Source organism: Lontra canadensis, unplaced genomic scaffold, assembly GCF_010015895.1.
Source record: "Lontra canadensis isolate GAN:19392208 unplaced genomic scaffold, GSC_riverotter_1.0 scaffold6, whole genome shotgun sequence".
NCBI classification, from domain to species: domain Eukaryota; kingdom Metazoa; phylum Chordata; class Mammalia; order Carnivora; family Mustelidae; genus Lontra; species Lontra canadensis.
The window spans coordinates 30,155,923-30,182,071 of record NW_022631000.1 but is presented as its reverse complement, the minus strand read 5'-3'; the positions used below and the strand labels follow the sequence as shown (position 1 = coordinate 30,182,071).

Below are 26,149 nucleotides of genomic sequence, written 5' to 3'. Positions count from 1 at the left end.
CCATCTGATAGGTGTAAGATGATCTTGCATTGTGGTTTTGACTTGCGTTTCCCTGATGACGAGTGATGCTCAGCATCTTTTCATGTGTCTATTGGCCATTTGTTTGTCTTCTTTAAAAAAAAAGTGTCTATTCATGGCCTATGCCCACTTTTAAATCAAATTATTTGGGGTTTTTGTGTTTTGATGTTCAGTTGTAGAAGTCCTTTATATAGTGTGGATACTAACTCGTTATTGGATATATCATTTGCAAACACTTCTTTCAGTAGGTTGCCTTTTTGTTGATGATTTCCTTCACTGTGCAAAAGCTTTTTGTTTTGGTGCAGTCCTAATAGTTTATTTTTGCTTTTGTTTTCCTTGCCCAAGGAGACATATGTAGAAAAGGGTTTCTGTGGTCACTGTCAGATGCCTTAGTGCTTGTGCTCTCTTCCAGAATGTTTATGGCTTTAGGTCTCACATTTAGGTCTTTAATCCATTTCGAGTTTATTTTTGTGTATGATGTAAGAAAGTGGTCCAGTTCCATTCTTTCGTGTGTAGCTGTCCAGTTTTGATAGCACCATTTATTGAAGAGTCTGTCTTTTCCCCATTGTATATTCTGGTCTCCTTTGTTACAGATTAATCATAACATAGGTATGATTAATAAGTATAGGTTTATTTCTGAACTCTCCATTCTGTTCCATTGACCTATGTGTCTATATTTGTGCCAGTGTCATGTCATCTGCACACAGTGACAGTTTTTGTTCTTCCACATCAATCTGGATGCCTTTTCTTTCTTTTCCTTGTCCAAATGCTGCAAGTAGGACTTCTGAAGAGTACTATGTTCAACAAAAGTGGTGAGAGTTGACACCCTGTTCCTGATCTTAGAGGAAAGTTCTCAGTTTTTCACTGAGATGATGTTAGCTGTGGGTCTGTCATATTTGGCTTTTATTCTGTTGAAGTAGGTTTCCTCTAAACCCACTTTGTTGATAGTTTTTATGATGAAAATATGTTGAATTCTGTCAAATGTTTTTTATTCATCTGTTGAGATGGTCATATGATTTTAATCCTTTGTTTTGTTGATGTAGTTTATCATGCTGATTCATTTGTGAATATTGAACCATCCTTGTGCCCCCAGAATAAATCCCATTTGATCATGGTGATGGTCCTTTTAATGTATTGTTAAATGCAGTTTGCTAGTATTTTGTTGAGGATTTTTACATGTATATTTATCAAGGATGTTGGCCTATAGTTATCTTGTTTTGTGCTGTCTTTGTCTGGTTTTGGTACCAGGGTAACGCTGGCCTCATAGAATGTGTTTGGAAGCTTACCTTCCTCTTCTTTATTTTGGAATAGTTTGAGGAGAATAGGTATTAACTTTTCTTAACCTGTTTGTGAATTCTATGGAATATTTAATCTTTTAAAGGAAAATGAAATTCTATGACCCTTAACCCACTGAGCCACCCAGGTGCCCCATGACCCTTAAAACATTAAAGTGAGGAAATAGAACTGAACTACTCTTAGTAAAAAGTGAGAAACATAAGCATATATTTCATTTCCCTATTTAAGGAAATTATTCTTTTAGCTAGTATTTTCTGAGTACCAAATATATATCAGGCACTTTCTACATATGGGAAATAAAGCAATCAACAAGACAGACAAAAATCCTTGTGACCACAGATATAATACTGTGGGCAGGGCGAACAGACAATATTTGTTTAGAAATCAACCTAAAGACAAAAAAGTAGGAAACTTTCTATTAAACACTAAAATTTCCAAATTGTTCCTTCAAATTTTAGCAAAAGCTATTTCTTTAAAATGTTCAGATGTAAAGAGGCCACAGCTGGCAATAACTCAATTGTCATTTTTCCTAGATATAATAAAATGCAAAAAAGACAGAAGTCCTTCCAGTCCTCAGCAATGTCCACTTTGCGTGAACCCCAGGATCTCTAAGGGCACGCCCTTAGCTTTGGTCCCAGCTGCAGCTTTCCTGTGTGCCAAGCCAACCATTGACTCATCCCTGAAATTAAAGAACCTGACTCTTCTGGAAGACAGCAGTCCTGTGTCCATCTCTCCCCAAGATTTCATGGCACCCTTTGGCTCCCTCACTTTGAATATGACAGATCAGTTTGGAAATGAAGCTAACATGGTCTGCAGTATCCAAAAGCCCTCAAAGACATCATCCATTGCATTCACTGAAGAAAATGACTCTATCATGCTAAATACATCATTTTCAACATTTCTGGTGTGTAACATAGATAACAATCACATTCAGCAGGTATGGCAAGTGCTGGCTTTGTACAGTGATTCTCCTCTGATTCTAGAAAGGAGCCACGTGCTCACTGAAACACCACAACGCTACTACAAGTATAAACAGGTAGCTCCTAAACCTGAAGACATCTTTACTGACATAGAGGCTGATCTCACAATAGATCCCCATTGGTTAATGCAAGACCAAATCTCCCTGCAGCTGAACAGAACTGCCACCACACTCAGTACACTGCATATCCAGTACTGCAGTGATGTTCAAGTCACTTTACCAAGGGCAGAAACAAGACCAGTGAAGCATAAATGGACCATGATTTCCAGAGATAACAATACTAAGCTGGAACACACTGTTTTGATTGGTGGGACCACTAGCCTAGAATGCCCAGGCCAAGGAGACCCTACCCCACATTTGGTGTGGCTTCTGGCTGATGGGAGTCAAGTGAGAGCCCCATATGTTAGTGAAGATGGACGAATCCTAATAGACAAAAGTGGAAAACTAGAACTCCAGATGGCTGATAGTTCTGACACAGGCATGTACCACTGCATAAGCACCAATTATGATGATGCAGATATTCTCACCTATAGAATCACTGTGGTAGAGCCCTCTGTAGAAGCCCATCATGAAAATGGGGCTCATTATACAGTCTTCACTGGTGAAATACTTGACCTTCCCTGTCATTCTTCTGGTATCCCAGATGCCTCTGTTAGCTGGGTTCTTCCAGGAAACACTGTGCTTTATCAGTCCTCCAGAGACAAGCAAATTCTGAACAATGGCACACTAAGAATATTACAGATCACCCCAAAAAACCAGGGTTATTACTGTTGTGTAGCAGCCAACCCATCAGGGGTTGACTTTTTGATTAACCAAGTTTCAGTCAAAACAAAAGGGCAAAGGCCAGTAGAGCTTAATGTAGAAAAAGATGGATCTGGATTTGATGAGCCCAATCCCACTGCCCATCTTAAGGACCCACCAGCTGTGCAACTCCCTACATCTGCTCCAGTGAGAGTCGAGACTGGAAAACAAGTCTTGAGCACAAGTAAAAAGCATAACTATCGTGAGTCAATACACCGGCGGCGAGGAGATTCACTAAATCGACATTTTAGAGAGCAAAGGAGGCCCTTCTCTTCCTCTGCTCGAAGAATTGACCCACGGCACTGGGCAGCACTTTTGGAAAAAGCTAAAAAGAATACTATGCCAGAGAAGCAAGAACATACTACAACAAGACCCCCTCCAGTGGTCACCCAACTCCTGAATATACCTGGTGAGGAAATAGACTCTTCAGGCATGCTCCCTCCAGATGAGGAACTGATGGTCCTGGCAACTAAGGCTCCTAGTGTTCTGGCAAGGACAGTGATTGCCAATTTCAGAAAAAATATAAGTGCTGTCAGTGACGTCTCTCCAATCGTGGGTCCACAAATCCTACCACCTGAAAAACCAATAGATTTCAAACCATCTCCTATTAAAACTACAAGCATGTCAAAGAATATAAGCCCAACCTTATTAAGCAAAATGCGAGGCACAACCAATGAAAATTTCTCCACTATCTTTCCTCTATTACCTGAAGCAACACAATTTCAGGAAGCTGACAACACTGGGAAGAAAAAAGAGCATTTACAAAGTACACTCCCAAAAGCAATGGGGACTATAAGCAAAGATGTCAATATCAAAATGCTGAGTAGTGCTAACAGCAAAGCTGATATATTTGTAGGGTCAGTAAATGCCACAAATAGTCATCAGACATCTGTAACAAGAGTCAGTGATCCCAGGATCAATCACTTCTATCCAAACATCATTCAAAAGCTTAACACCTCCGCGATACCTTCAGGCCCATACACTGCTGCTCATTCTCAGTCACAGATTCCAAGAAATAGTACAACTAACATCCCACTAACATCCAGGCGCTTTGGAAGACGGAGGAAAATTTGGGGTAGGGGTCGAATTATCAGCCCATATAGAACTCCAATTCTTCGAGAGCATAGATATGGCTTTGTGAGACCAACATTCAGAGTTTCTTCTGAAGAAAGCACTACTGCATTTTCAGCCACAGAGGTCAATGTGGTGTGCCCATCCTGTTTTCGCAGGGAAAGGCTCACCCCTGCTGCAGCAGCATTGTCTTTTCCAAGTTCTTCTCCCATCACGCTCAGCAAAGCTGAAATTGCCAAAGTCACAGAAGAAGAGTCTACAATTCTAGTCCACAATCCATCATTACTATTTGAGAACAAAGCAAATGTAAATATTGAGAAAACAATACCCACGATAAAATATTTCAGTGCTGAAAGTACACAATTGACTCCAATTGATGCAGTTATGACTCATGTCCCCAACTCCTTACCTGAGGAAAAAACTCCTATTCCAAATAATGATTACCCGAGTGTGTCTAATACCAGCGAACTTAAAAGGGAGTCAATAATTATATCATCACTTCCAGATCCCACCACCAAGCCATCTATGTCTACTACTACAGCCATTACAAGATTTTTAAGAAGGAAAATTCCCTGGCATCAGATCTTTGTAAATAACCATGTCCAAAAAGAGAGGTTAAAGAATCAGCATCAATTTAGCTCACCAAAAAACACAGCCACAGTGCTTACTAAAATAGCTCCTGCTTTACCCACGGATAACGTTTTCCCTTTCCATTTCACAACACTCTCGGCAAGTGTGATGCAAATTCCATCTATAACATCAGCTACAACTCACCAAAATATCACCGAAACCCACAGTCCTATAAGTCTCCCAACAATGACGAAGCTGCCCTTTCCACCAGTTTACCTTACACCTCCTAGTATCTCAAGCAAAGAATCAAGTACAAATTTCATATCTAAGCAGACAGCCAGGCTGACTACTCCTCCTACTGCCCCTGCATCAGTCATTATCAGTAAAACCCAAAGAGCCAGACCCAGCACACGAAACATACAAAGAAAAAAGGAGCCTCAGAGGAACAGGAGTGACCCACACTCCTCTCCCAGTCCGAGTTCTCGCTCCACTGTATCCACTACTATGACACCTCCCGATCTAACTGCAGCTGAAACTTCAACCACACCTCCCTTAGAAAACATGAAAGGAATTTCAAGTACAATGGATCTTTATCCAAGAATGCTTAGTCCGACAGACGTAATTGAAGAACGACCCCAAGAGAATACTCAGACTTTGAAGAGAATTGTTTCTGAAATCACTTTGTCCAGCAAACTACACCAGAGCGCCACAACGAGGAACACAATTAGACGCTCAACCATGCCACCATTCCTGAGTAGCAGTGCTGCTCCAATGCCAATTCCCACCTCCCATCCCTTGAATAATCAAAGTGCTGTCACAGACAACAGGCCAACTCCCGCTTTTAGGATGATGACAAATACACGTGAACACTCTAGGCACAATGCTAATCCACAGCAATTAGCAGCAGAGGTTGCAACATCTCCCAAAGTTCGCCCAAATGTCAAGGTCACAATTGGAACCACCCACTTTACCTACTCCAATCTGTTTCATTCTACTTCCATGCCGGCCCCAGTAACAGTTAAACCACAGAATTCTAAATTGACTTCCTCTCCCTGGTCAGAAAACCACTTCTGGCACAAGTCAGACCCAGAAATTGCTGAAAAAGGCAAAACGCCAATAGTGAGCATAGTGCCTAGTCCAGGCTTGCCAGAGGACATCACTCATGCTTCAGATTGGGATATTAAGAAGACTGCAAAGAAAAATGGCTTTGATAAGACACAAATTCAAAAAATAACCACCTCTGAACTCCTTCCCTTTGATTCTTTGTCTAGGAATATATTTGAAAGGCCCAGAATAGTTGGAGGAAAAGCGGCAAGTTTTACTGTTCCTGCTAACTCAGATGCCTTTCTTCCTTGTGAAGCTGTTGGAAACCCCCTGCCCACCATCCTCTGGACTAGAGTCTCATCAGGTATCTGACACTCCTGGGGTTTTTTTGTTTGTTTGTTTTGGGTTTTTTTTTTGTTTTTTGTGGTTTTTTTTTTTTACACTTAGTCTTCTTTAGTCATAGAACAAGGAAAAGATTGTGTTATGTTTCAGGGTTACACATCCAAAGAATCGACACCAGTTTCAAATCTCTCCAGGATACAGAAACTATTGATATTCTCATTAGACATTTGCTGTATAACTTTTTTTGCTTATTAGAAGGTTTTAAAAGATGTTAATTAAGAACATTTTTTGTAATGCTTTGAAAGCGGATACAGGGAAATATGATTTGAAAAATAGAAGGGCCACTGTATTGAACCATTATGGCTTTTTAAATTAAAATTATGGAAATAAAATACTTTTAGGAATATTTTAACACTCTTACCACTAAGTGTCCTAATTTTAATTTTAAATATATTTGCTCTCAATAGCCTAACAGTACCCCAAAGCTTTCTTCTTGAGACTTCCTCTTGAACAATTTGTGTTCTATTTAAACTGATGACTTATGACTACAAATTTCTTTCTTCTTATCAGGATTTGATTTATCTAAAAGGAAACAGAATAGCAGATTCCGGGTGCTGTCCAATGGCACCCTGGCCATACAGAGGGTGGACATTCAGGACCGTGGACAGTACCTGTGCTCGGCATCCAATCCGCTTGGCACCGACCGCCTTCATGTCACGTTATCGGTGGTTTCCTATCCCCCCAGGATCCTGGACAGACATACCAGAGAGATCACAGTCCACTCTGGAAGCACTGTGGAACTGAAGTGCAGAGCTGAAGGTAGACCAAGTCCTACAATTTCCTGGGTTCTCGCAAACCAAACAGTGGTTTCTGAGTCATCTGAGGGGAATGGGCAGGCCCTGGTGACATCTGATGGAACGTTGGTCATCCACAATCTAAGCATTTATGACCGGGGCTTTTACAGATGCATGGCCAGCAACTCAGCTGGCCAGGATTCACTGCTGGTCAAAATACAAGTCATCGCCGCCCCACCTGTTATTCTAGAGCAAAAGAGGCAAGTCATTGTAGGGACTTGGGGTGAAAGTTTGAAATTGCCCTGTACTGCCAAAGGAACTCCTCAGCCTAGTGTTCACTGGGTCCTCTCTGATGGTTCTGAAGTGAAACCACTGCAGTTTATAAATCCCAAGTTGTTGTTATTTGCAAATGGGACTCTCTATCTAAGAAATGTAGCCTCTTCAGACAGGGGCACTTATGAATGCATTGCTACCAGTTCCACTGGCTCGGAGAGAAGAGTGGTAATTCTTACAGTGGAAGAGCAAGAAACCATCCCCAGGATAGAATTTGCATCCCAGAGGTGGACTGAGGTGAATTTTGGGGACAAATTACTACTGAACTGCTCAGCCATTGGGGAACCCAAACCCAAAATAATCTGGAGGCTACCATCCAAGGCTGTTGTCGACCAGTGGCACAGGTAAACCATACCTTTGTGTTGAGATTATCTTCTTTATCTATTTCGCTGTACAATTTCTGAAATGGAAAAGGTGATACAGTGAGGCCAACAGCAGATTTAGAGAGCTCATAGACTCTGCACGTAAAAGTAACTCTTTCTAAAGAGACCTAATCCTTTTGAGGTTAATGTTACATGTAAAACTGAGGCTTCTTACATGCTTAACTCTAAGGGCCAGCTATTCAATTCTTACTGAATTTACACAATAGTTAAAAGCAGATTAGTAATCTCATTTGCTCTCATACTTATAACCACAGAAAGGTCTTTATAATTTCTCTATCCAAAAAGAGGAGGGAATTTTGTAATGCAATCAAAATTCTGTGTAATTTTGAATACAATTCCCACTACCTGTGCAAAAACCATAATGCAACTATAGAAAGCATTAAACTTGTGATGTGAATAACAGGTGAGTTCAAAATTTAGGTTGTTAAGGAAAAGTCTAAAACACTTACTGGCTGTTAAGCCAGTTTTGGAAAATGGAAATTTTTATCAAGAGGCATAAAAAAATTTAAGAAATCTTTTAAAAAGTTAACCCAAAGTAAGTATGGAGAGTGTTCTAAAACACGTTACTTGTATCTCAGAATAAATCTTAATCAGGTATTTCAACAGATCCTTCAGGTATAGAAACAGCAAAGAAATTAAGTAGGTCGTTTATATTTTGCTTGGGTAAGTATTTATGGGACACATGGTGTTCAAATTGTGGAAGAGACAGCAGAGTGTATAAAGATCACAGATGGGGCACCTAGGTGGCTTGGTCAGTTGAGCGGCTGGCTCTTGACTTCTAGTTGGGTCATCTCTTGGGGTCATGGGATCAAGCCCTGCACCAGGCTCTCTGCTCAGCAGGAAGTCTGCTTGAGGTTCTCTCTCTCTCTCTCAAATAAATAAATCCTAAAAAATAAATAAAGATCACAGGTGCTACCATAGGCCCACCAGAGGTACTGGCATTTTTTTCTTTTATAATTCACCTTGTTTGCCAACTAAACACATTATTTTGCCACTAAGCTCAAAAAGGCAAGAATATTCTTTACGTAGAAGCTTTATATATATCAAATAAAAGGGGCAATTTATTGCAAGAAAAAGAAAGTCCTTGCTGTTTCCATTTCACAGCTTCTAAAGTTTGAATTTTAGATTCTAAAAATGCAAAAACATTCGTCATAGCTATGTTTATAAGAGCATACCCCACCATGACCAGACTAAGCAAAACCCTGTCACTTTCTTAAAGCCTACTTGTCACCTGAATGAAAAAGCCTTTTCTGGGTTTTTAAATAGTCTCAGACTCGGAACACCACCTGTCTTTCTCCAGTACTTTCAACACATGTGACCTGTTTCAGCACAGAATGGTTTCCTCTCTGTCAGAACCTTGCTCTTCAGAATCTCAGAGCTTGTTACAAAAGCAGCTCAGGTCCCAGACCCGACGTGCTGTGTCAGAATCTGCACTTTAAAAAGATACCCAGATGAATCACATGCTCCATAAAGTCTGAGAAGCATTGCTTTAGAGGGTCTACAGATGCTTTATTTGGGGAATGCTCTATTTTGAAAAGTGAATTTTCTCTGAAAAACATCACTTTATCAAAAGGAACAGCTATAGTCTCTTCTTACATATTACCACCTCCAGATGCATCAGATTTGGGGGCGGGACAAGGTCACTCTAAATCAGTGGTTTTCCAAGGATGCAGTCCCCTTGCCAGTAGCATTAGCGTTGCCTGAGGACTCGGTGAGTCAGAAACCAATTCTCTTTTAATAAACGATCTGTGTTCTTAAAAGCCTTCTAGGTGATTTTAGTGCCTGCTAAAATTTGAGACTGGTTCTCAAACTTTCTTGTTCATAAGAATCACAGTCACCTGGGACATTTGTTACTCAGTGGGTTCCCAGATCCCTGGCCAGATCGAGTGAATCAGAATCTCTGAAAAGTGAAGCCAGGAAACATGCATGTTAAATGAGGCAGGCGCCATGGGATACTGACGCCCGGGATCAGAGAACTGTTTTTGAGAGCCAAGACTGAGGGTAGTGGTTCTCAGACTTGGCTGAACCATTGGAAAACTGAGACTCCTGATGCCTAGGGCCACACTCCACACCAATTAAATCAAATTCTGGAGGTGAGCCTTGTTTGATGCTCCATAAATGATTTTCATATGCATCTAACTTTGAGAAGCATTAGGAAGGAATATCAGATGGTAGTAGAACATGGTGAAAAAGAGGAGTTTGGGAACCGGCCTGTGACCTGAGGCATTACTAAAGCTATTTAAGTGTCTAAATACTAAGGCTAAGTGAAGTATTCCCGGCTGTACAGTGAGGAACTACTTAAAGATTTAAAAATAACAGTACCTTTTGTAACGTACCACACTGATCCCGGTTTTAGCACCAATTCAATTTCCGCCGGTCTTTCTGAAAAGCTACATTTGGTTTTAGCAGGAAAGATGTGCCATCTGGTGGCTCACTATGGTAACGGCATGCTGTGTAATAACTTGAGGGAGAAAAACTGTACTGCACACAGGGGGACAAAACGCCGAGACCAATCACTTTACAGCTGCTCACAAAGGTCAGATGCGGCTGCAGGTTTCTAATGAGTCTTACCCTGGCACCTCCTCTCTTCATAGCAAAGCTGAACTTATTTTGCAACCAAATAACTCTTAATTATTTTGTTACTAACTTTTTAAAAAAATAGAATCTGGCATCTTTTCTGAGCCAAGTCTGCATGGAACCATGGAAGTTCTTTATGGACATATCACAAGGCAATCATTTGATCCGTAAAATGGTCAAGAAAGTCCTGTATCTAAGGCATCCAATATTTCTAGCATTCTCAGCATTGCATCTTCCAAACCACCATTGTAAAGGAGTTTCATTTCACTAAAGTCTAACTGTTGTTAATTTTCTCTCTCAGGAAATGGCTTAAGAGACAGTAAATAAGTAGTGATGATTTTAATTTTAATTTTATTGCAACAGTTTAAGAAAATGTCCATAAAGGAAATCCTATGTAAATAAGGACAACTCCCCTCACCCTAAGAGCTGCACACTCAAATCTGTCTCTTATCTCCTTAGAATGGGCAGCCGCATCCATGTCTACCCAAATGGATCCTTGTTTATTGGCTCAATAACAGAAAAAGATGGTGGTGACTACTTGTGTGTGGCCAGAAACAAAATGGGGGATGATCTGATACTGATGCATGTGAGCCTCCGACTGAAACCAGCCAAAATTTATCACAAGCAACATTTTAAAAAGCAAGTATTTCATGGGAAAGATTTCCAAGTTGACTGTGAGGCTTCCGGCTCCCCAGTGCCTGAGATATCTTGGAGTTTGCCTGATGGAACAATGATAAACAATGCAATGCAAGCTGATGACAGTGGCCGCAGGACCCGGAGGTATACCCTTTTTGACAATGGAACCTTGTACTTCAACAAAGTTGGGATAGCAGAGGAAGGAGATTATACTTGCTATGCCCAGAACACTCTGGGGAAGGATGAAATGAAGGTGCACCTAACAGTGATAACAGCTGTCCCACGGATCCTCCAGGGTTACAAGACAAACATGAGAATCAACGCTGGAGACACAGTGGTCCTTGACTGTGAGGGCATCGGTGAACCCAAACCAAAAATATTTTGGTTGCTGCCTTCCCATGACATGATTTCATTCTCTAAGGATAGGTACACATTCCATGCCAATGGGTCTTTGTCCATCAACCAAGTGAAATTGCCTGATTCTGGAGAGTATGTGTGTGTGGCCCGAAATCCCAGTGGGGATGACACCAAAATGTACAAGCTAGATGTTGTCTCCAAACCTCCACTGATCAACGGTCTGTATACAAACAGAACGGTCATCAAAGCCACAGCTGTGAGGCATTCCAAAAAACATTTTGACTGCAGAGCTGAAGGAACACCATCTCCTCAAGTCATGTGGATCATGCCGGACAATATTTTCCTCACAGCCCCATACCATGGAAGCAGAATCACAGTCCATAAAAATGGAACCTTGGAAATTAGGAACGTGAGGTTTTCAGATTCGGCAGATTTTATCTGTGTGGCTCGGAATGAAGGAGGAGAGAGCGTGCTGGTGGTACAGTTAGAAGTACTAGAAATGCTAAGACGACCAACATTCAGAAATCCATTTAACGAAAAAATTGTTGCCCAGCTTGGAAAGTCCACAGCACTGAATTGTTCCGTTGATGGAAACCCACCACCTGAAATAATCTGGATTTTACCAAATGGCACCCGATTTCCCAATGAACCGCAAACTTCTCAGTATCTGATAGCAAGCAATGGTTCTTTTATCATTTCTAAAACGACTCGGGATGATGCAGGGAAATACCGGTGTGCGGCAAGAAATAAAGTTGGCTACATTGAAAAATTAATTGTGTTAGAAATTGGCCAGAAGCCAGTGATTCTTACTTATGCACTAGGAACTGTTTACTGTATCACTGGAGAATCTCCATCACTGCACTGTGTGTCCGATGGAAGCCCTAAGCCACATACCAAATGGACTACGCCAAGTGGTTATATAATAGATAGGCCTCAAAGCAGTGGAAAATACATACTGCATGAAAATGGCACCTTAGTCATTAAAGAAGCAACTGCTTATGACAGAGGAAACTACATCTGTACGGCTCAAAACAGCATTGGCCATGCACTGATTACTGTCCCAGTAATGGTTGTAGCCTACCCACCCCGAATTACAAATCGCCTACCCAGGAGCATTCTCACAAGGATAGGAGCAGCCGTCCGGCTCCGATGTGTGGCCCTGGGAGTCCCTAAGCCAGAAATCACATGGGAGCGGCTGGACCATGCCTTGCTTTCAATGACAAATAAAAGGGGGACTCACAGACTTGAGCCTTTTTACCCCCAAGGTACCCTCACCATTCAGAATCCCCAAACCTCGGATTCTGGGATCTACAAGTGCACAGCAAGGAATTCACTTGGTAGTGATTATGCAACAACATATGTTCAGGTAATCTGACCTGAAATAAAAACTGAACAAAGTCAACATCTGGACAGAGTTTATTTTTTGGAAGAAGTTTAATCAAAGGCAGCCATAGGCATGTAAATGAATTTGAGTACATTTACAATATTAAATTTATAATGGACATGCAAAAGAAAAAAAAAAGACTTGTAAATAAATGCAGTATGACTGATGGTGATTTCATTAATTGATCTCCAAACAAACTTTTAACTTAAGGCACTTTTATTTTGCCAACAAATAACAATGAACATTAAGGTAAAACTGTCCACCATAAAATAACAAATGGCTAATGTATCTGAATTCTTCATTAAAGAATGGACTTTTTCTTTCACTACCAGTTGCCTAGTGTCTGCCTTCTATCAATGTTACAAGCATGGCACTGAGAAGAGAGACAATGGAAAAGATTAAATTTGCAGTCTTGATTGTAAATTTACCATTTTGATGTACAGATATTTTGTGGCTGGTTTAGAAATATTTTAGTAAAACCTAGAGAAAAAAACCGAACAGTTTTGATTATGATTCTCTATTTTGTGTACCTAGAAAATTTTCATTGATAGGGAATGCAAAAATGTTTTAATAAATGCATTTAAAATACATGTAAAAAGCAACTTAACACCTATACGTCATAAAAGGTGAAAAGGGGGTTGATGACTTCATTACTGAAATAAACTCATTAAAAATTAGTCTTCAAAAATACAGTGAAACTTCCTCACTTCAAAATCAAGCACAGGCATCCTTGTTTGGAGCTCTTTATACGGAAAATATTCTGAGGAGGAACCATTGCTTTATCAACATGTTATCTCATTAAGTGATAATCCTTTATGGGAGAGGAAAATGGGAAAATCTAGATCTGATATATGAATACATATAATGAAGTTTCATTGTACTTAAAATTTGATCAAACGTACACAAAATGTTGCTTTTTGTAATCCAATGTGAATTGAGTTGGGGAACATTATGATTGATTTTTTTCTAATTCCAGAGGCTGGGATGTTCCAGTGTAATTTGTCCAGAATTTATTCAAATATTTGCCAGTTATTTAAAGTGAAAAAAAAAAAAATGCCATAGGTCTTCCTCGGATATCTCAGCACACAAAACACAACAATTTAGCCCTGCGGGGGGTGGGGGGGCTTGCTTCTTTGTGTTTTCAGCTGGCTCCACCTAAGAGGAGACCTGACTGCCACTATCTCAGATGCTGGCACCCTGTGGCCACAAGGGTAGAAGGACTCTCATTCTCACGGTGACCTCCTCCCAGGAGTACGTAAGAGTGACAAATGGACGCTACTAGGAATGAGACTAGAGTGTAAACAGGTCTGTCTAAAGAATTCTGATGCCCAACTACATTCAATTTCAAAGTCTTATTTTTAAGTGGAAAGGAGGTCTTCATCTTATCCTAGGATAATTTCCTATCTTAAAAAGCAAATTGCCAGTTTCTGTTCAAGGATAGGGTTTTTCCCTTGTGATCATTTTAATGCAAATTAATGCACTTGCTAAGAAAGAAACCTCTCAGGATGTGGGTTTCAGTGGAAGTAAACATGCTAAAGACTAGATTAAAAATTCCAATTGTTCTCTTTATAACGCACAGGGGTAAGCCAGTCCCAGGTTTTTCCTCAACTTTCCATAGAATCTGAACTACAGAGCCTTACCATGACTTAGCTTTGTCACCTGAAAAGAAAAGGACACAACAAGAAAAAAGTATACCCCACAGCTTTCATGTGCAAAATGATTATTAATAAATTAATTTCATTACCTTATGCAAAATATAAAGTGCATATGAATGCTATGCAATTATAACACTCATTCTTGAAACAATATGACTGCTGTTTGTGATACTGAACTATAAAAATATATGGTTCAAACTGAAAACTGGCATTTTAAATACCAATCATTCTCAAAAAGGAAATCAGGACGGGACAGAACTTACTCACTAGGCACAATATTCACATTTCAGTTGTTTTGCCAAGGCAATTATATGGATAGATTACTTTGAAGAAAAATAACTTCATGGACTCTATGTAGGATTCTCAAGAGGAAAAAAAAAAAAAAAAAAAAACCTGATATACAAAACCAGCTGAAAAGTAAAGATCTGTCTTCTGAAAGCAGATAGAGTATGTTAATTTTGTGAAAAGAATGGTCTTTAATGTTTTGGCAAAGTCTTTTCCAGCCCAGAGTAAACATGAAATGAGCAGGCTGGAGGGAACTATTTCACAGTGTACAAAGCAGTTCACATGGATGCTGCCACAGCAAAAGTAAGCGGACATGTATTTGAGGTCGTTTGCATGAGTCAAACTTTGCAATGAGTAACTCACCTAGGAAGATATAAATTATTTATATAATGCTTTGCAAAAGAAATGATCTAAAGTCGTACTAGCTACACTTTAAAAAAGTAGTTCTACATGGTTTGCTCATTATAGACAAATCTATTCACAGTATGCTCAACTACATTACATGTAAAATCATATGGCAAAAGGAAATGAATTAACACAAAACATGGGAAAATATCCCCCACATGTTTTAAAATGCCCTGCAATTTTCACATTCAAAATTTTATGCATCTAAATCTAAAAAAATATTATATGGAATACTCTTAAGTTACACAAACTGATAATAATTTACTGTATTTTTTACTCTAATAGGAGCAAATTACCACATACTTGAACAAAGTTAAAATAGTTACTATTTCTTTATAATAAATTTGATGTATAATTTACTTGTGCTTTTTGCACCAATTTATAAATACAGTATATGCAATACACAACCAAGACACCAACATTAATAATTAAATTCAAAATAGCTAATACTTACCATACAAAATAAACAGCAAATACATCTTTATGAAAACCAGAGCCTTCTGGACTCGGGGGCCAGATTCTCTGGAAACCACGTCAAGTGTGAGCACTGTGAAATCTCAGGCCAGCAGCAGGATTGTTTTTTCTCAAGTTGGCATAAGGTTCAGGAGAACCAAGAGTCATTTTTGCCAAATCTGGCAATAAATAGTTGGAACAATCCCACTGTGTTTCGTTCAGGCCTTTAGAATTGACATGTTGTACCTTCACAAAGACTCTGGCCAATGCTCCCGCCACTAAAAACAAATTCGAGTACAGCTACTTCTAAGAGGCTTCCACGTATCTGAGGGTGGCTCTCACGGAAGCCTGAGCTGAAGTTCTTGGTCTAAGAAGTTTAAGTACTAAGCAACTATCTGTTTCAGCACCTTTTGACCACAACAAAAGCAAAGAAAAATCCTACATAAATAAGAACAAAGTTTATAAAGTGCTTATGAAATTACAAACATTTCAAATCAGAGCAATGCAAATAGATGTCCTTTTCACCACCAAAGGTGAAAGCAGAATAAAGGGGTCACCCTCCTGTCAAGATCTGACACGCCTTTCAAATCAGTAGTTTGGTCCAGCACAGTTTGGGGGGAAGAAGAAAACAACAAACTTCATCATTAATGAATACATACATAATTTAAATCCACCATAATTCATTCTTTCTGTGAGATTCAAAAAAAAAGCACCAATTTCAAATGATCTGCTACCACGCTCTTCCTGGAGTAGGCCCACATGATCCACATTTTCATACCTACTTTAAAGTTGAATTTAACCAAAAAACCCCAAACCACACTTCCTCCTTTTTGTTTTAAATACTTTCTCTATATGAAATGTAGCACAAAATATAAGAAAACTTCAAAGAAAGGAAAGAACAAAGGGACATTTCCAGAGATGACTGATGCATTAAATTTGATTTCAGTGCAAACATAAAACTTTATGTCTTGTCCTCTTCCAGATTCAGAAGTGTGATGGATGCCCATAGGGAGTCACTCCTTGCTGTGGCTGGTTACCTAATGGGAAAAATAAATTCAAATAAAATCGCAAATGCAAAATTATGCCACAGATAGATGTTACCCTCTTGTTCTCCATACCAGTCTCAAGAACAGGAGAACAGACTGACTGGCCAAGGAGTGCCCGCTAGCCCGGGGACCTGGGCGGGAAGGTCCGAACACCGTAACCGCATGCACAGCTGCATGCACTCCACGGCGCGCCGGCTTGCCGTCAGAGCCGTCAGAGCCGTCAGAGTCCTGCACCAGCCAGCACAAAGCCTGTGGACGGTAACCAGCCCCTCTAAAGCCTGTGTGTCTCAACTAAGAAACAACTCAATACTAACATATGAAAGGGCTCTGAGCATTGTAAAATACTGAAAGTTCTAAAAACGTTTATAAAACAGATCAGAGACTGGACTTTAACATGCACATTATAGTAAGCGAGAGAAGTGGCATGAAATAGGGTAATCTTCTACAAATGGCCATGTAAGATATGTAAGAGGGAAGTGTGTAAGGGTGTCCACACGTGAGACAGTGGCTATGTGCACTGACTCAGGTGTGCGCCTATCTATGGGTATATGTACATGTGTGCAAAGTCTCACACACACACACATACACACACACACATACACACAAACAGAAAAACTAAAGAAGAGCAGGCACCAAAAAAATGACAGGGACTTAGAAATAACTACTGCTTCCCCAACTCTGGTGGGACTATTCCAATCCAGAGGCTCCATTCACCCTCTGGAGTTGTGTAGTGGGCAGTTCAATAGCAGAGGTTAGCATACTGCTAATAGCAGGAGCAGAGTGAAGAGGTAGGCTCTGGAAGGGGGCCATCTGAGTTCAAGTCCCAGCTCTGCCCCTTACCGGTAGCTGAATAACCTTGTGCAGATGAGTCAATCTCCCTTTTCTTTAGCGTTTCCTCATCTGTGGTATGGGAATAGTAATACCTTGGCTCATGGGGCAGTTTAGCAATTAAGCGTATTAATCTATGTAAAGTCAGAGTGCCTGGGTCCCAGAAAGAGCTCCATAAATGACAGATTGGGGAAAAAAAAAAAAAAAAACCCTGCCCATCATGAGCTCTGGGGAACAGGAAATAGTAGATACACTCCCAAAACAGGTGTCACTGCATAAAACTCATAGGTACTTACTTCTAAACACTAGAAAAAAATCTAAAATCTAAGCATATTGTCTCTGCCTTAAAATTAGATTGCCTCTTCAGCCATGTGAAAGTATGAATTCTTGAATAAAACAATGGGATTTTAACCACACATATAACAGACCACACCTACTGAACAGTAGTTAGAAAAGAAGACCAATCTAAATGATTAAACAAATGAAATGAGGTTAAAAGAGGGGAATATTTTTAAAGAAAAGAAAGAAAGAAGAAAAACAAAACAAAACAAAACAAAAAAGACCTCAGTTATGCCCTGGTAGAGACACAAGGTGTATGAAGGGTGTTTCCTCTGCCAGGAAATCAACACAGCAACCAGGCAGAAAATTAAGACCAAACCCAAGTTGCCCCTCAGTCCTAACTGACCCTCCTCCTGACAGTATCCTACCAGAGTCGCACAGCTGTCTTTAGGACTAGCTGGCCTTCACTCCATACCTCCAAAGCACATTAACAGGGGACTCAGGAGAAACTGCCAGTCCCACTAGTCTCCTCACTGCATGGGCGAACAAGTACACGATCCAGACAATGGTGGGAGAGTTGGCACCGAATTCAGACTTCCCAAGCCCCAGGCCAATATTCTTTGCATCACAGGGGGCTGCTTCCCATTCTAAAAATATCTCCTGTGACAGCAGCACAGGGGGGATTCCATTCATGAGTGCACATGGCCGGCATCTAGAAGGATGTGCTGGAATGCATTGTTGGCATCGCTCTAGAGAGACAGCACAATTAAAAAAAAAAAAAAAAAAAAATCACACCAGCACAGCCAGCAAAATTACTGGGGACAAAGTGCCCTGCTCTGCTGCCTGCAGTTTAGCAGGTTGTGAATTCTCTGCACTGTTATCAGAAGGACAGGACCGCACAGTGGGAAGAACAGTCACGGCCCCAGTGGCCAGGAGACAGGTCTAGGGCTGGCCATTCTCGACATGAGACTTTGGGAGGCCACCTCCTTCGTCCACATGCTTGAGGACATCAGCCGAGTTGGTCTCTGAACCTTCCAGCTTGATATAAAGGGTACCTGCACTGCCCTATGGGTCTCCCCCGTGAAAAGACACATTTCCAGTTTCAGATAGAAGCAAGAGGAAAACATCTTCACTGAATTCAGAAAAAAGACCAAGACTTTGCAGCGGGAGAGTGGGCAAGCATTACACCCAAACCAAGCCAAGCCAAGCCAAGCCAAGCCAGCCTGGACTCAAATGAAGATGAACGTGGTACTGAAGGAAGACGGTGCAGTGTGTGAGGAGCCGCCACATGTGTTCTGCTCGCGAGGAGCCATGTGTTCTGTGATGTGGTGTACTTACTAGAAAGCTGCTTCTGGAGCTGCCGCACCAGGGCCGCCGTCTGCTGCTGCTGCTGGGTCTGTTGCAAGCCTTGCCTGGGGAACTGGAAATGTGACAGAAGACAGGATGGTGGTCAGCCTGCGCGGCCTGGAGTGGACGAGGACAGGGACGACGAGCCGGGCTTGGTCCACAACACACCGCCTACATTTTCCCATCAAAGTGCCAAGCCCAGCAGGCATATGTTAATTTTCGTCTACACCCTGATGTACACCTGGGGAGCATCTGAAGTGTCCAATCCTTTCAAAATCCCACTCTCTGGGTGGTCACTTCGCATTTATTGGAAGACGCGTGATGAAGGAGTCCACTCCAGGGGTGGCCCCAGAGGTCAGACCTCCTTGTTATCTCATCCTTCACCAGCTGGCCAGTTAGGGTCATGCCATCATAAACCATTTTCCTTGGCCACGTCAAAGCTCTCTGATGGGAGGATTTGTTCAAGCACCACAGGCCTTGCCTTGTATGGATGGAGACAAGAATCTGGTGAGGCAGAGCAGTGCCCTCCGTCCAGGACCCACTTGGAGCTATGTCCTCTCATGGGATGCTGGATGAAGGTCAGCCAGTGTTATTATTTTCTCAGATACAAAGCAGGAGAACAGCACCTTGCCCGCTTTTTGTTTTTTTCTTTCTATTGACCAAATCAAGAGGGAAAAATAAAGTAAAACTCCAACTTTCATTCATGTGGAAATGTTAGTAAAATAAAGTGCTTTCTTTTCTATTAAGTGGTTTCTATGTTTATTTGGAAATACTACCTATTTAACAAAACCAAATATGCTACCATGTGCTCAGCAGTATTCTAGACACTGTATGTATACATTAGCCCACTTACACTTGGACAGGTGATACCTATCCTCAATCCTTTATCCGAAGTCCTTGTATATACAGTTTACTATGACACATCCATAATATACAGACTGACCAAGTCCTAAGACAGTACTACATAATCAGACACTAAATTTCTGCAGCAAAACAACTAGTCCTATCAGGCAGAATAAATGAAAAAAGACTTAGGTCTGTTCAGGTCAGCCTTTGCTATTCAGTAAGTTACAAATAAAATTTCCATTTCAAAATAAAATGTCTTAATTCAGTTTGAATTTTAGAAATGAACATAAGGGATTTTTAACTTTACTACTATTACTCTCATTTTACAGCTGAGGGAAACAAGACTCCATGGTGTGCAGTCACTTGCCCGTGACCCCTGTAAGTAATGGGTCAGGGATTCAGACAAAGCCTTCTGGATTCAGAACTTCCTACCTTAACTGCAATCCAGTGTTACCTTTAATTGGGAATATTAGCTTCCAAATATTAATTTACTTGGAAATAATCACAGATTCCAAATGGTGGGCTGCAAGGATGTCTAACCCTTTTTTTGTTAAAGACTTTATTTATTAGAGAGTGCACGCACGTGAACACAGCCAGGGGGAATGGCAGAGGGAGAGGGAGAAGCAGACTCCCCACTGAGCAGAGAGCCGGATGTGGGGCTCGATCCCAGGACCCTGGGATCATGACCTGAGCCAAGGCAGAATCTTAACCGACTAAGCAACCCAGGTGCCCGATGTCTAAACTTATCACTTTACCAACTAACATACTGCGGTACCAGTGCATAAATATCTAACATTCATTCATTCAACAGATACTTAGCTGTCTTCTTTTATACTCATTTAAAATCTGCTCCAAAGAGAGTAATTCACAGAATGAAACATGGTAGCGATCCCCTCAGAGTGTATTTTGAGGAACCTTGGGGGTAACCAACACATAGGAAGCTCACGTGCACGTGTGTGTGAGTACGCATGCGCATGTGCTGGCAGGTAGTGGGTGCTCTGCTGGGTGTTCTTAAGAGAGGATAACCTCCGGAGGATCCCAAGACTATTAGGGGGGATCTGCAAAGTCAAAACCATTTTCGTAATAATCCCAAGGCATTAGTTGTTCTCCTTCTCCTTGTCTCAGGAACACACAGTGCAGATTTTCAGAAGCTATATAACATGTGATATTGCAACAATGTCTTCAATTTATTCAGATAAACTAACTTTCAAAAATGTAAACAAGGTCATTCTCCTCACTAATTTTTATTTTGAAAAATATTTTATATGTTTATTATTCATAAAATTGTTATTTCTGGTTAAAATCTAATGAGAAGTTTAAATATATTAGCAGATATTGGTAATATTTGTTTTAATTTCTAATACAATAAGTATTAACAGACATGCATAAGCTCTTTGGGCCCACAGTAATTTTTGAATGAGGAGTGGTTCCAAGGCCAGAAACTAAGACCAGTTTCTTTCAGCACTCCCCACCCCCCACCACCAAGAATACAGCTGCAGTCCATAGTCTCCTCAGTTGTGGTGTTTTCCTTCTCTGTTTCTCTCAAGGCCACTCTGATACAAAATTTTCCTTGCTTCCACCTGTATGTGAACATCAGCAGGAAAGAGACCCAATTTACGACTTCCCTGGGGCCTGGGCACCTAGAGCCAAGGAAAGAGAGCATGCTACCAGCTCCCCACAGAAACCTCAGTGGGGAGCATTTCAAATCAAGTCACTGAACTTTTGCAAAAAACTAGCTAATTAAAGAAGCATAAAGCCATCAGGAGAAATTTAAAGAGTCATCATCTTAGGCTCTTCAACTGACTTCCTGAGTTAAAATTTCTGGGGGGCAAATGTGCTAGAAATCTGTATTTTCAAATTGTTCCCTTAAGTAGTCTGATACTTGGCTAGATTTTGGAATCACCCCTGTAGTGGGAGCTGGAACTTTTAATTTACCAAGACAGGTCAGTTCATGGGACAACTGAGGCTTACTGGAAGTAAAATAAATCTAAAAACCACATTCTGTGTATATTTGACCTTCCCTCCTTAAGTCTGATAAATAAAGATGAAAGATTTTTCTGGACTCTATCCATACAGGGGATGTTCGCAGTATTGCTCACCTCTGTGCCTCTGCAAATGTTAACCCCTCCTCCTAGAAAACCTTCCTTCCCCCTTCATCCTACCCTACAAGCTCCTAAAAATCTGCTTGTCCTTCAAAGATCAGCTCAGGTGCTTACCTCCTGCCTTAGGAATTTGAAGAGCAAATCACTGCTCTTGTATCCTGTGGAAATGCCTTTACTATCAAATATGGTATAATGTGACAATTGCTTCTCTCCCTAGTATTCTGGATTTTGCTCTTCTTGGGGACAGGAGCTGTGCCATGCTCCTGCTGCAACCACAAGACAAACCACAGAGCTCAACAATGTCCCTCAGGTACAGCCAACTAGCCCACAAGGCAGAGCTACTCTCCACTAAACACATTCGCTGCTAAACTCCAAACAGTAATTTAAAAATTCATTATGATGTATTTGGACTAAAATCCCTATTTTGACAACACATGCTTATTCAAGAATATTCAATGTTCTGCTCACTCATTACTAAGGCAAAATGCATCTCTAAGCTAGTAATTTCTATCAAATTAAATGCCACTGAATCATTTCTGTCTCAGAAAAGCTGGCTTCCTTGGGCCCTTCTCTGCAGCAGCAGCAGCAGACACTAAGCAACAGCAGGGCTGACGAGTCGGTGTGGGCCTTCACACTGCCTCATACCTGGTTTCAACCTCCTGCCTCTGAGCCATCTTTTTCCTTTATTTATGGATCACATGTGGGGCTTCTCGTCCTTTGTTGCTAGAACATTCAACAAACAAGTTAATCAACAATAGTTAACCAAGTCCAGGCTCATTTTGGGGTTCTAGGAACACCAAAGTGAGTGAAAAACAGTTCCTGCCTCCGGACAGCTATTTCTTAAAACTGGGAGCACACTATTGGTGAGGACAAAGCACCAAGGCAACATGTATTTGAAACCTGCGCTGCCGGAGAGCTATGGGCTCCTCTGATGGACAGAATACACCCCTTCATCAGTACTGGCTCCAGCACAAGGACCACGGAACTGTGTGGGCTCCTCCACTGAGTGCCTGGACAGAAGGACGCATGCTTAGACACTGGCATTTGCAAGGGGGCACACTTGGAAAGGACCGGCACCAACAGATTTCAGAGGATTTGGCATTTATTTGCACTTTCATTAGTAATTTGCACGCAGCCATTTTTTTAAAAATCTGGACAGGTTTTGGGGCACCTGGGTGGCTCAGTGGATTAAGCCTCTGCCTTCGGCTCAGGTCATGATCTCAGGGTCCTGGGATCGGAGCCCCGCATCCGGCTCTCTGCTCAGCAGGGAGCCTGCTTCTCCCCTCTCTCTCTGCCTGCCTCTCTCCCTACTTGTGATCTCTGTCTGCCAAATAAATAAATAAAATCTTAAAAAAAAAAAAAAATCTGGACAGGTTTTTTTAGTGGGAAAAAAATCTATCTGTCCTATTACCAGAAATCTCCCACATATGTCTTCCCTATCTTCCATCTAAAAATTACTCTTCCTTTCTCTTCAAAAAGGAAAAATAAACAGTCCAAATTCATGCAGAGGAAGGTGACATGGTGCAGTAAATTTCTCTTAACTAATTTTTTCCATTTGAAAAAGAAAATACCATCTGGCTAATTTTGAATTCTAGAGGCATTGGAAAAGTTTCTCACAATTTTTCTGAATGGAACATATGAATATTTTTTAGGAAGATTATATGACAATTTCACACGGAAGAATATGTGACAATTTCACACATGATCTCTGGCTAAAAATTAATGTGATCGTTTAAGTAACTACTGCTTCCACTGTGCATATTTTTGTAAGGCATTATATTCAATATAATGTGATACTGACACAAGGATGAAATACTTTAAAAAGCCAACTTTTTAAAGCTTTAAAAGCTAAAAAGCAGCTTTAAAGAAAAGATCACAGACTGCTAATATATTTAATTAAGAGCTAATCATTGCAACTCAAAAACTTTAAAGGTATTTTTCAAGTCAAGAACTATAATATAGGTCAGAACTAGAAAGGCCAAATATAATGCTCCAGCAACTTAAGTAAGCAAAGGGCAACACAAGCATTGACAGTAAGCGGACATCACATTTCATGTGTCAGCATGGGCCTTTAACACTACCTTCCTCTTTTCATGGACAAGCTGCTTTCTGAAGATGCTTTTTGAAAAAGCACCAATTTCTGTTCTAAGTCAGGTTTGACTCGTAGGTTCACTTTTTATGGTGGGGACCAAACTGCCTATGTGGGTGTTAATAAGCATTGTGCCGCGTGTCCCCTGCTACTGCTGTCAACGAGGGGACAAAGAGAACTCAAAGATTCCTACTGCTTATCCAGGCCCACTGCATTCAACCTCCTCCAACAAGCCTTCCCAAGCTTCTCATACCCTTCCTGACCTCTGTTATAGATTGAGTTATGTTGTCCTGAAAAGCTTTGTTGGCATCCCAAACCCCAGGACCTCAGAATATGACCTTATTTGGAGAGAGGGTCTTTACAGAGGTAATCAAGTTAAAATGAGATCATGAGGACTTGACCTGATCCAATGTGACTGGTGTCCCTATAAAGAAGGGAGAGTTGGACACAAACACACATTAACAATGAGAACATCATGAGAGGATGAAGGTAGAGATCATGTTTGTTTTGATGAACCAAGGAAAGGCAAAGATTATCACCAGCAAACCACAAGAAGGGAGAGGGAGTGGCCTGGAGCACATTTCTCCCTCGTGGCCCCCAGAAGGAACCAACTCTGCCCACACCTTGAGCTTAGACTCCCAGCCTCCAGAACCGTGAGATAACATGTTTCTGTTGTTTAGGCCCCCCAGTTTGTGGTGCTGTATTACAGAAGCCCTTGCTTCTCTAGTACTTTTCCTGCTTCCCACACACCGAGCCACTGTCCAATGTTTTCCTAGGATTCTAAGCTGTCTGGAGGCAAGAAGCATGCAGGGCGCTTCATTACTGTGCTCATAACCTCTGGCCCAGTGCCGGCCTCTACAGTACAGAACAAATAAGCACTAGTTGAACTGACTGCTGGATGTCACCCCACAACCACACGGAGGGTGCTGTGTGACCAGTACCACTTCTCTCCTGACACACCATGACTCAGAACTCCAAATGAGTCAGAGCTGACTTCTCTTCCAGAGCCAGCTTACTGCTCAGTTTCCAGCAAAGAAATGGTATCACATGTTAAGAAATTACAAGAAATATAATTTTCTTCTTAATATTGCTAAGGCTTTCTGCTACTGCTGTTCTGAAGGTATACTATGAGAGATAACTTTATTCTTAGGCTTCTATTTTTTTTTATTGTAAGAAAGTAAAACAAAAACAAAAAAGAGAAATAGAGGGGTGCCTGGGTGGCTCAGTGGGTTAAAGCCTCTGTCTTTGGCTCATGTCATGATGCCAGGGTCCTGGGATCAAGCCCCGCATCAGGCTCTCTGCTCAGCAGGGAGCCTGATTCCTCCTCTCTCTCTGCCTATCTCTCTGCCTACTTCTGATCTCTGTCAAATAAATAAATTAAAAATCTTAAAAAAAAAAAAAAAAAAGAGAGAGAGAGAGAAAAGGAATATCTATCAAAATATTCCTAGCAGTATTATTTGAGAAATTGAAAACATACCAATGTTCAGCAGTAGTAGATGTAATGAAGCAAGTAACAGCAGAAGAATACAGCTGACTAACTTAATAGTTACATAAAATTACAAACATGTAGACTATGCTAATAAACTTGTAAGTATATAAAAGTATGCTGAAAAAAGAACAAATTACATAATATAAAACTCCAAGACTATCCTTTAACTTTTAATTCTGAAACCTGTGGCTCTAAGTGATATTTTAAATTTCCCAACCTATCCTAAGACTATGACATGAACAGTATTTCTGCCTTTGTAAAAATAATTGCTGTCTAGATTACAATACAGTGTTCTAAATATAAAAGTAAGAATTATGCTTCCAAAATAGCTTTTAAGAAAAGACTTCAGCTCAAAAGAAAAAAGGACGGGAGAAAACCTACTGTGGATTTTACTATCCATTAAGACTGTTGTAATGAAGTTTTTTGTTTCTCTAAAATTACTTTACTGTGAACACAGTGGGAAAAAAACATGGGCAATGTTTGACTAACCCGCTTAATCTCAAGGCTGTATTTTAAGCTAGTGAGTAAAATACAACCTATGAAATTAAAAACTTCAAAACTGTCTTAGAGGTCAAAAATGAATAAATCTGATATATATTCTTTACACATAATAAATTTATTAAATATTTATGGAACTATTAGATGAATAGAAAGATATTAAATTTCCTTATATTAGATATGCTTTCATTCTAGTGGAACACGGGCCTAGAGTCTCTTCTCAACTCTGCAAAAGCTGATTC

The 26,149-nt window shown here is 40.7% G+C and overlaps 2 protein-coding genes across 6 annotated transcripts in view; one reads left to right on the top strand and one right to left on the bottom strand.

Moving 5' to 3' along the window:
• Positions 1-13,480, top strand: part of IGSF10 (immunoglobulin superfamily member 10) — a 47,505-nt gene extending 34,025 nt beyond the window's left edge. Inside the window, exons 6-8 of the mRNA XM_032852513.1 lie at positions 1,848-6,143; positions 6,692-7,592; positions 10,668-13,480. Coding sequence (XP_032708404.1) covers positions 1,848-6,143; positions 6,692-7,592; positions 10,668-12,576 — 7,106 coding nt within the window. The 3' untranslated portion in view covers positions 12,577-13,480. The remainder of the gene's footprint in view (positions 1-1,847; positions 6,144-6,691; positions 7,593-10,667) is intronic.
• Positions 13,481-14,700: 1,220 nt separating this feature from the next.
• MED12L (mediator complex subunit 12L) overlaps positions 14,701-26,149 on the bottom strand; it is a 317,533-nt gene continuing 306,084 nt past the window's right edge. For all 5 annotated transcript variants that reach the window (XM_032852495.1, XM_032852497.1, XM_032852496.1 and 2 more), the window contains 2 exons: positions 18,875-18,956; positions 14,701-16,420 (listed from right to left, as the gene is read on the bottom strand). In XM_032852495.1, the coding sequence (XP_032708386.1) occupies positions 16,368-16,420; positions 18,875-18,956 (135 nt within the window). In that variant the 3' untranslated portion in view covers positions 14,701-16,367. The remainder of the gene's footprint in view (positions 16,421-18,874; positions 18,957-26,149) is intronic.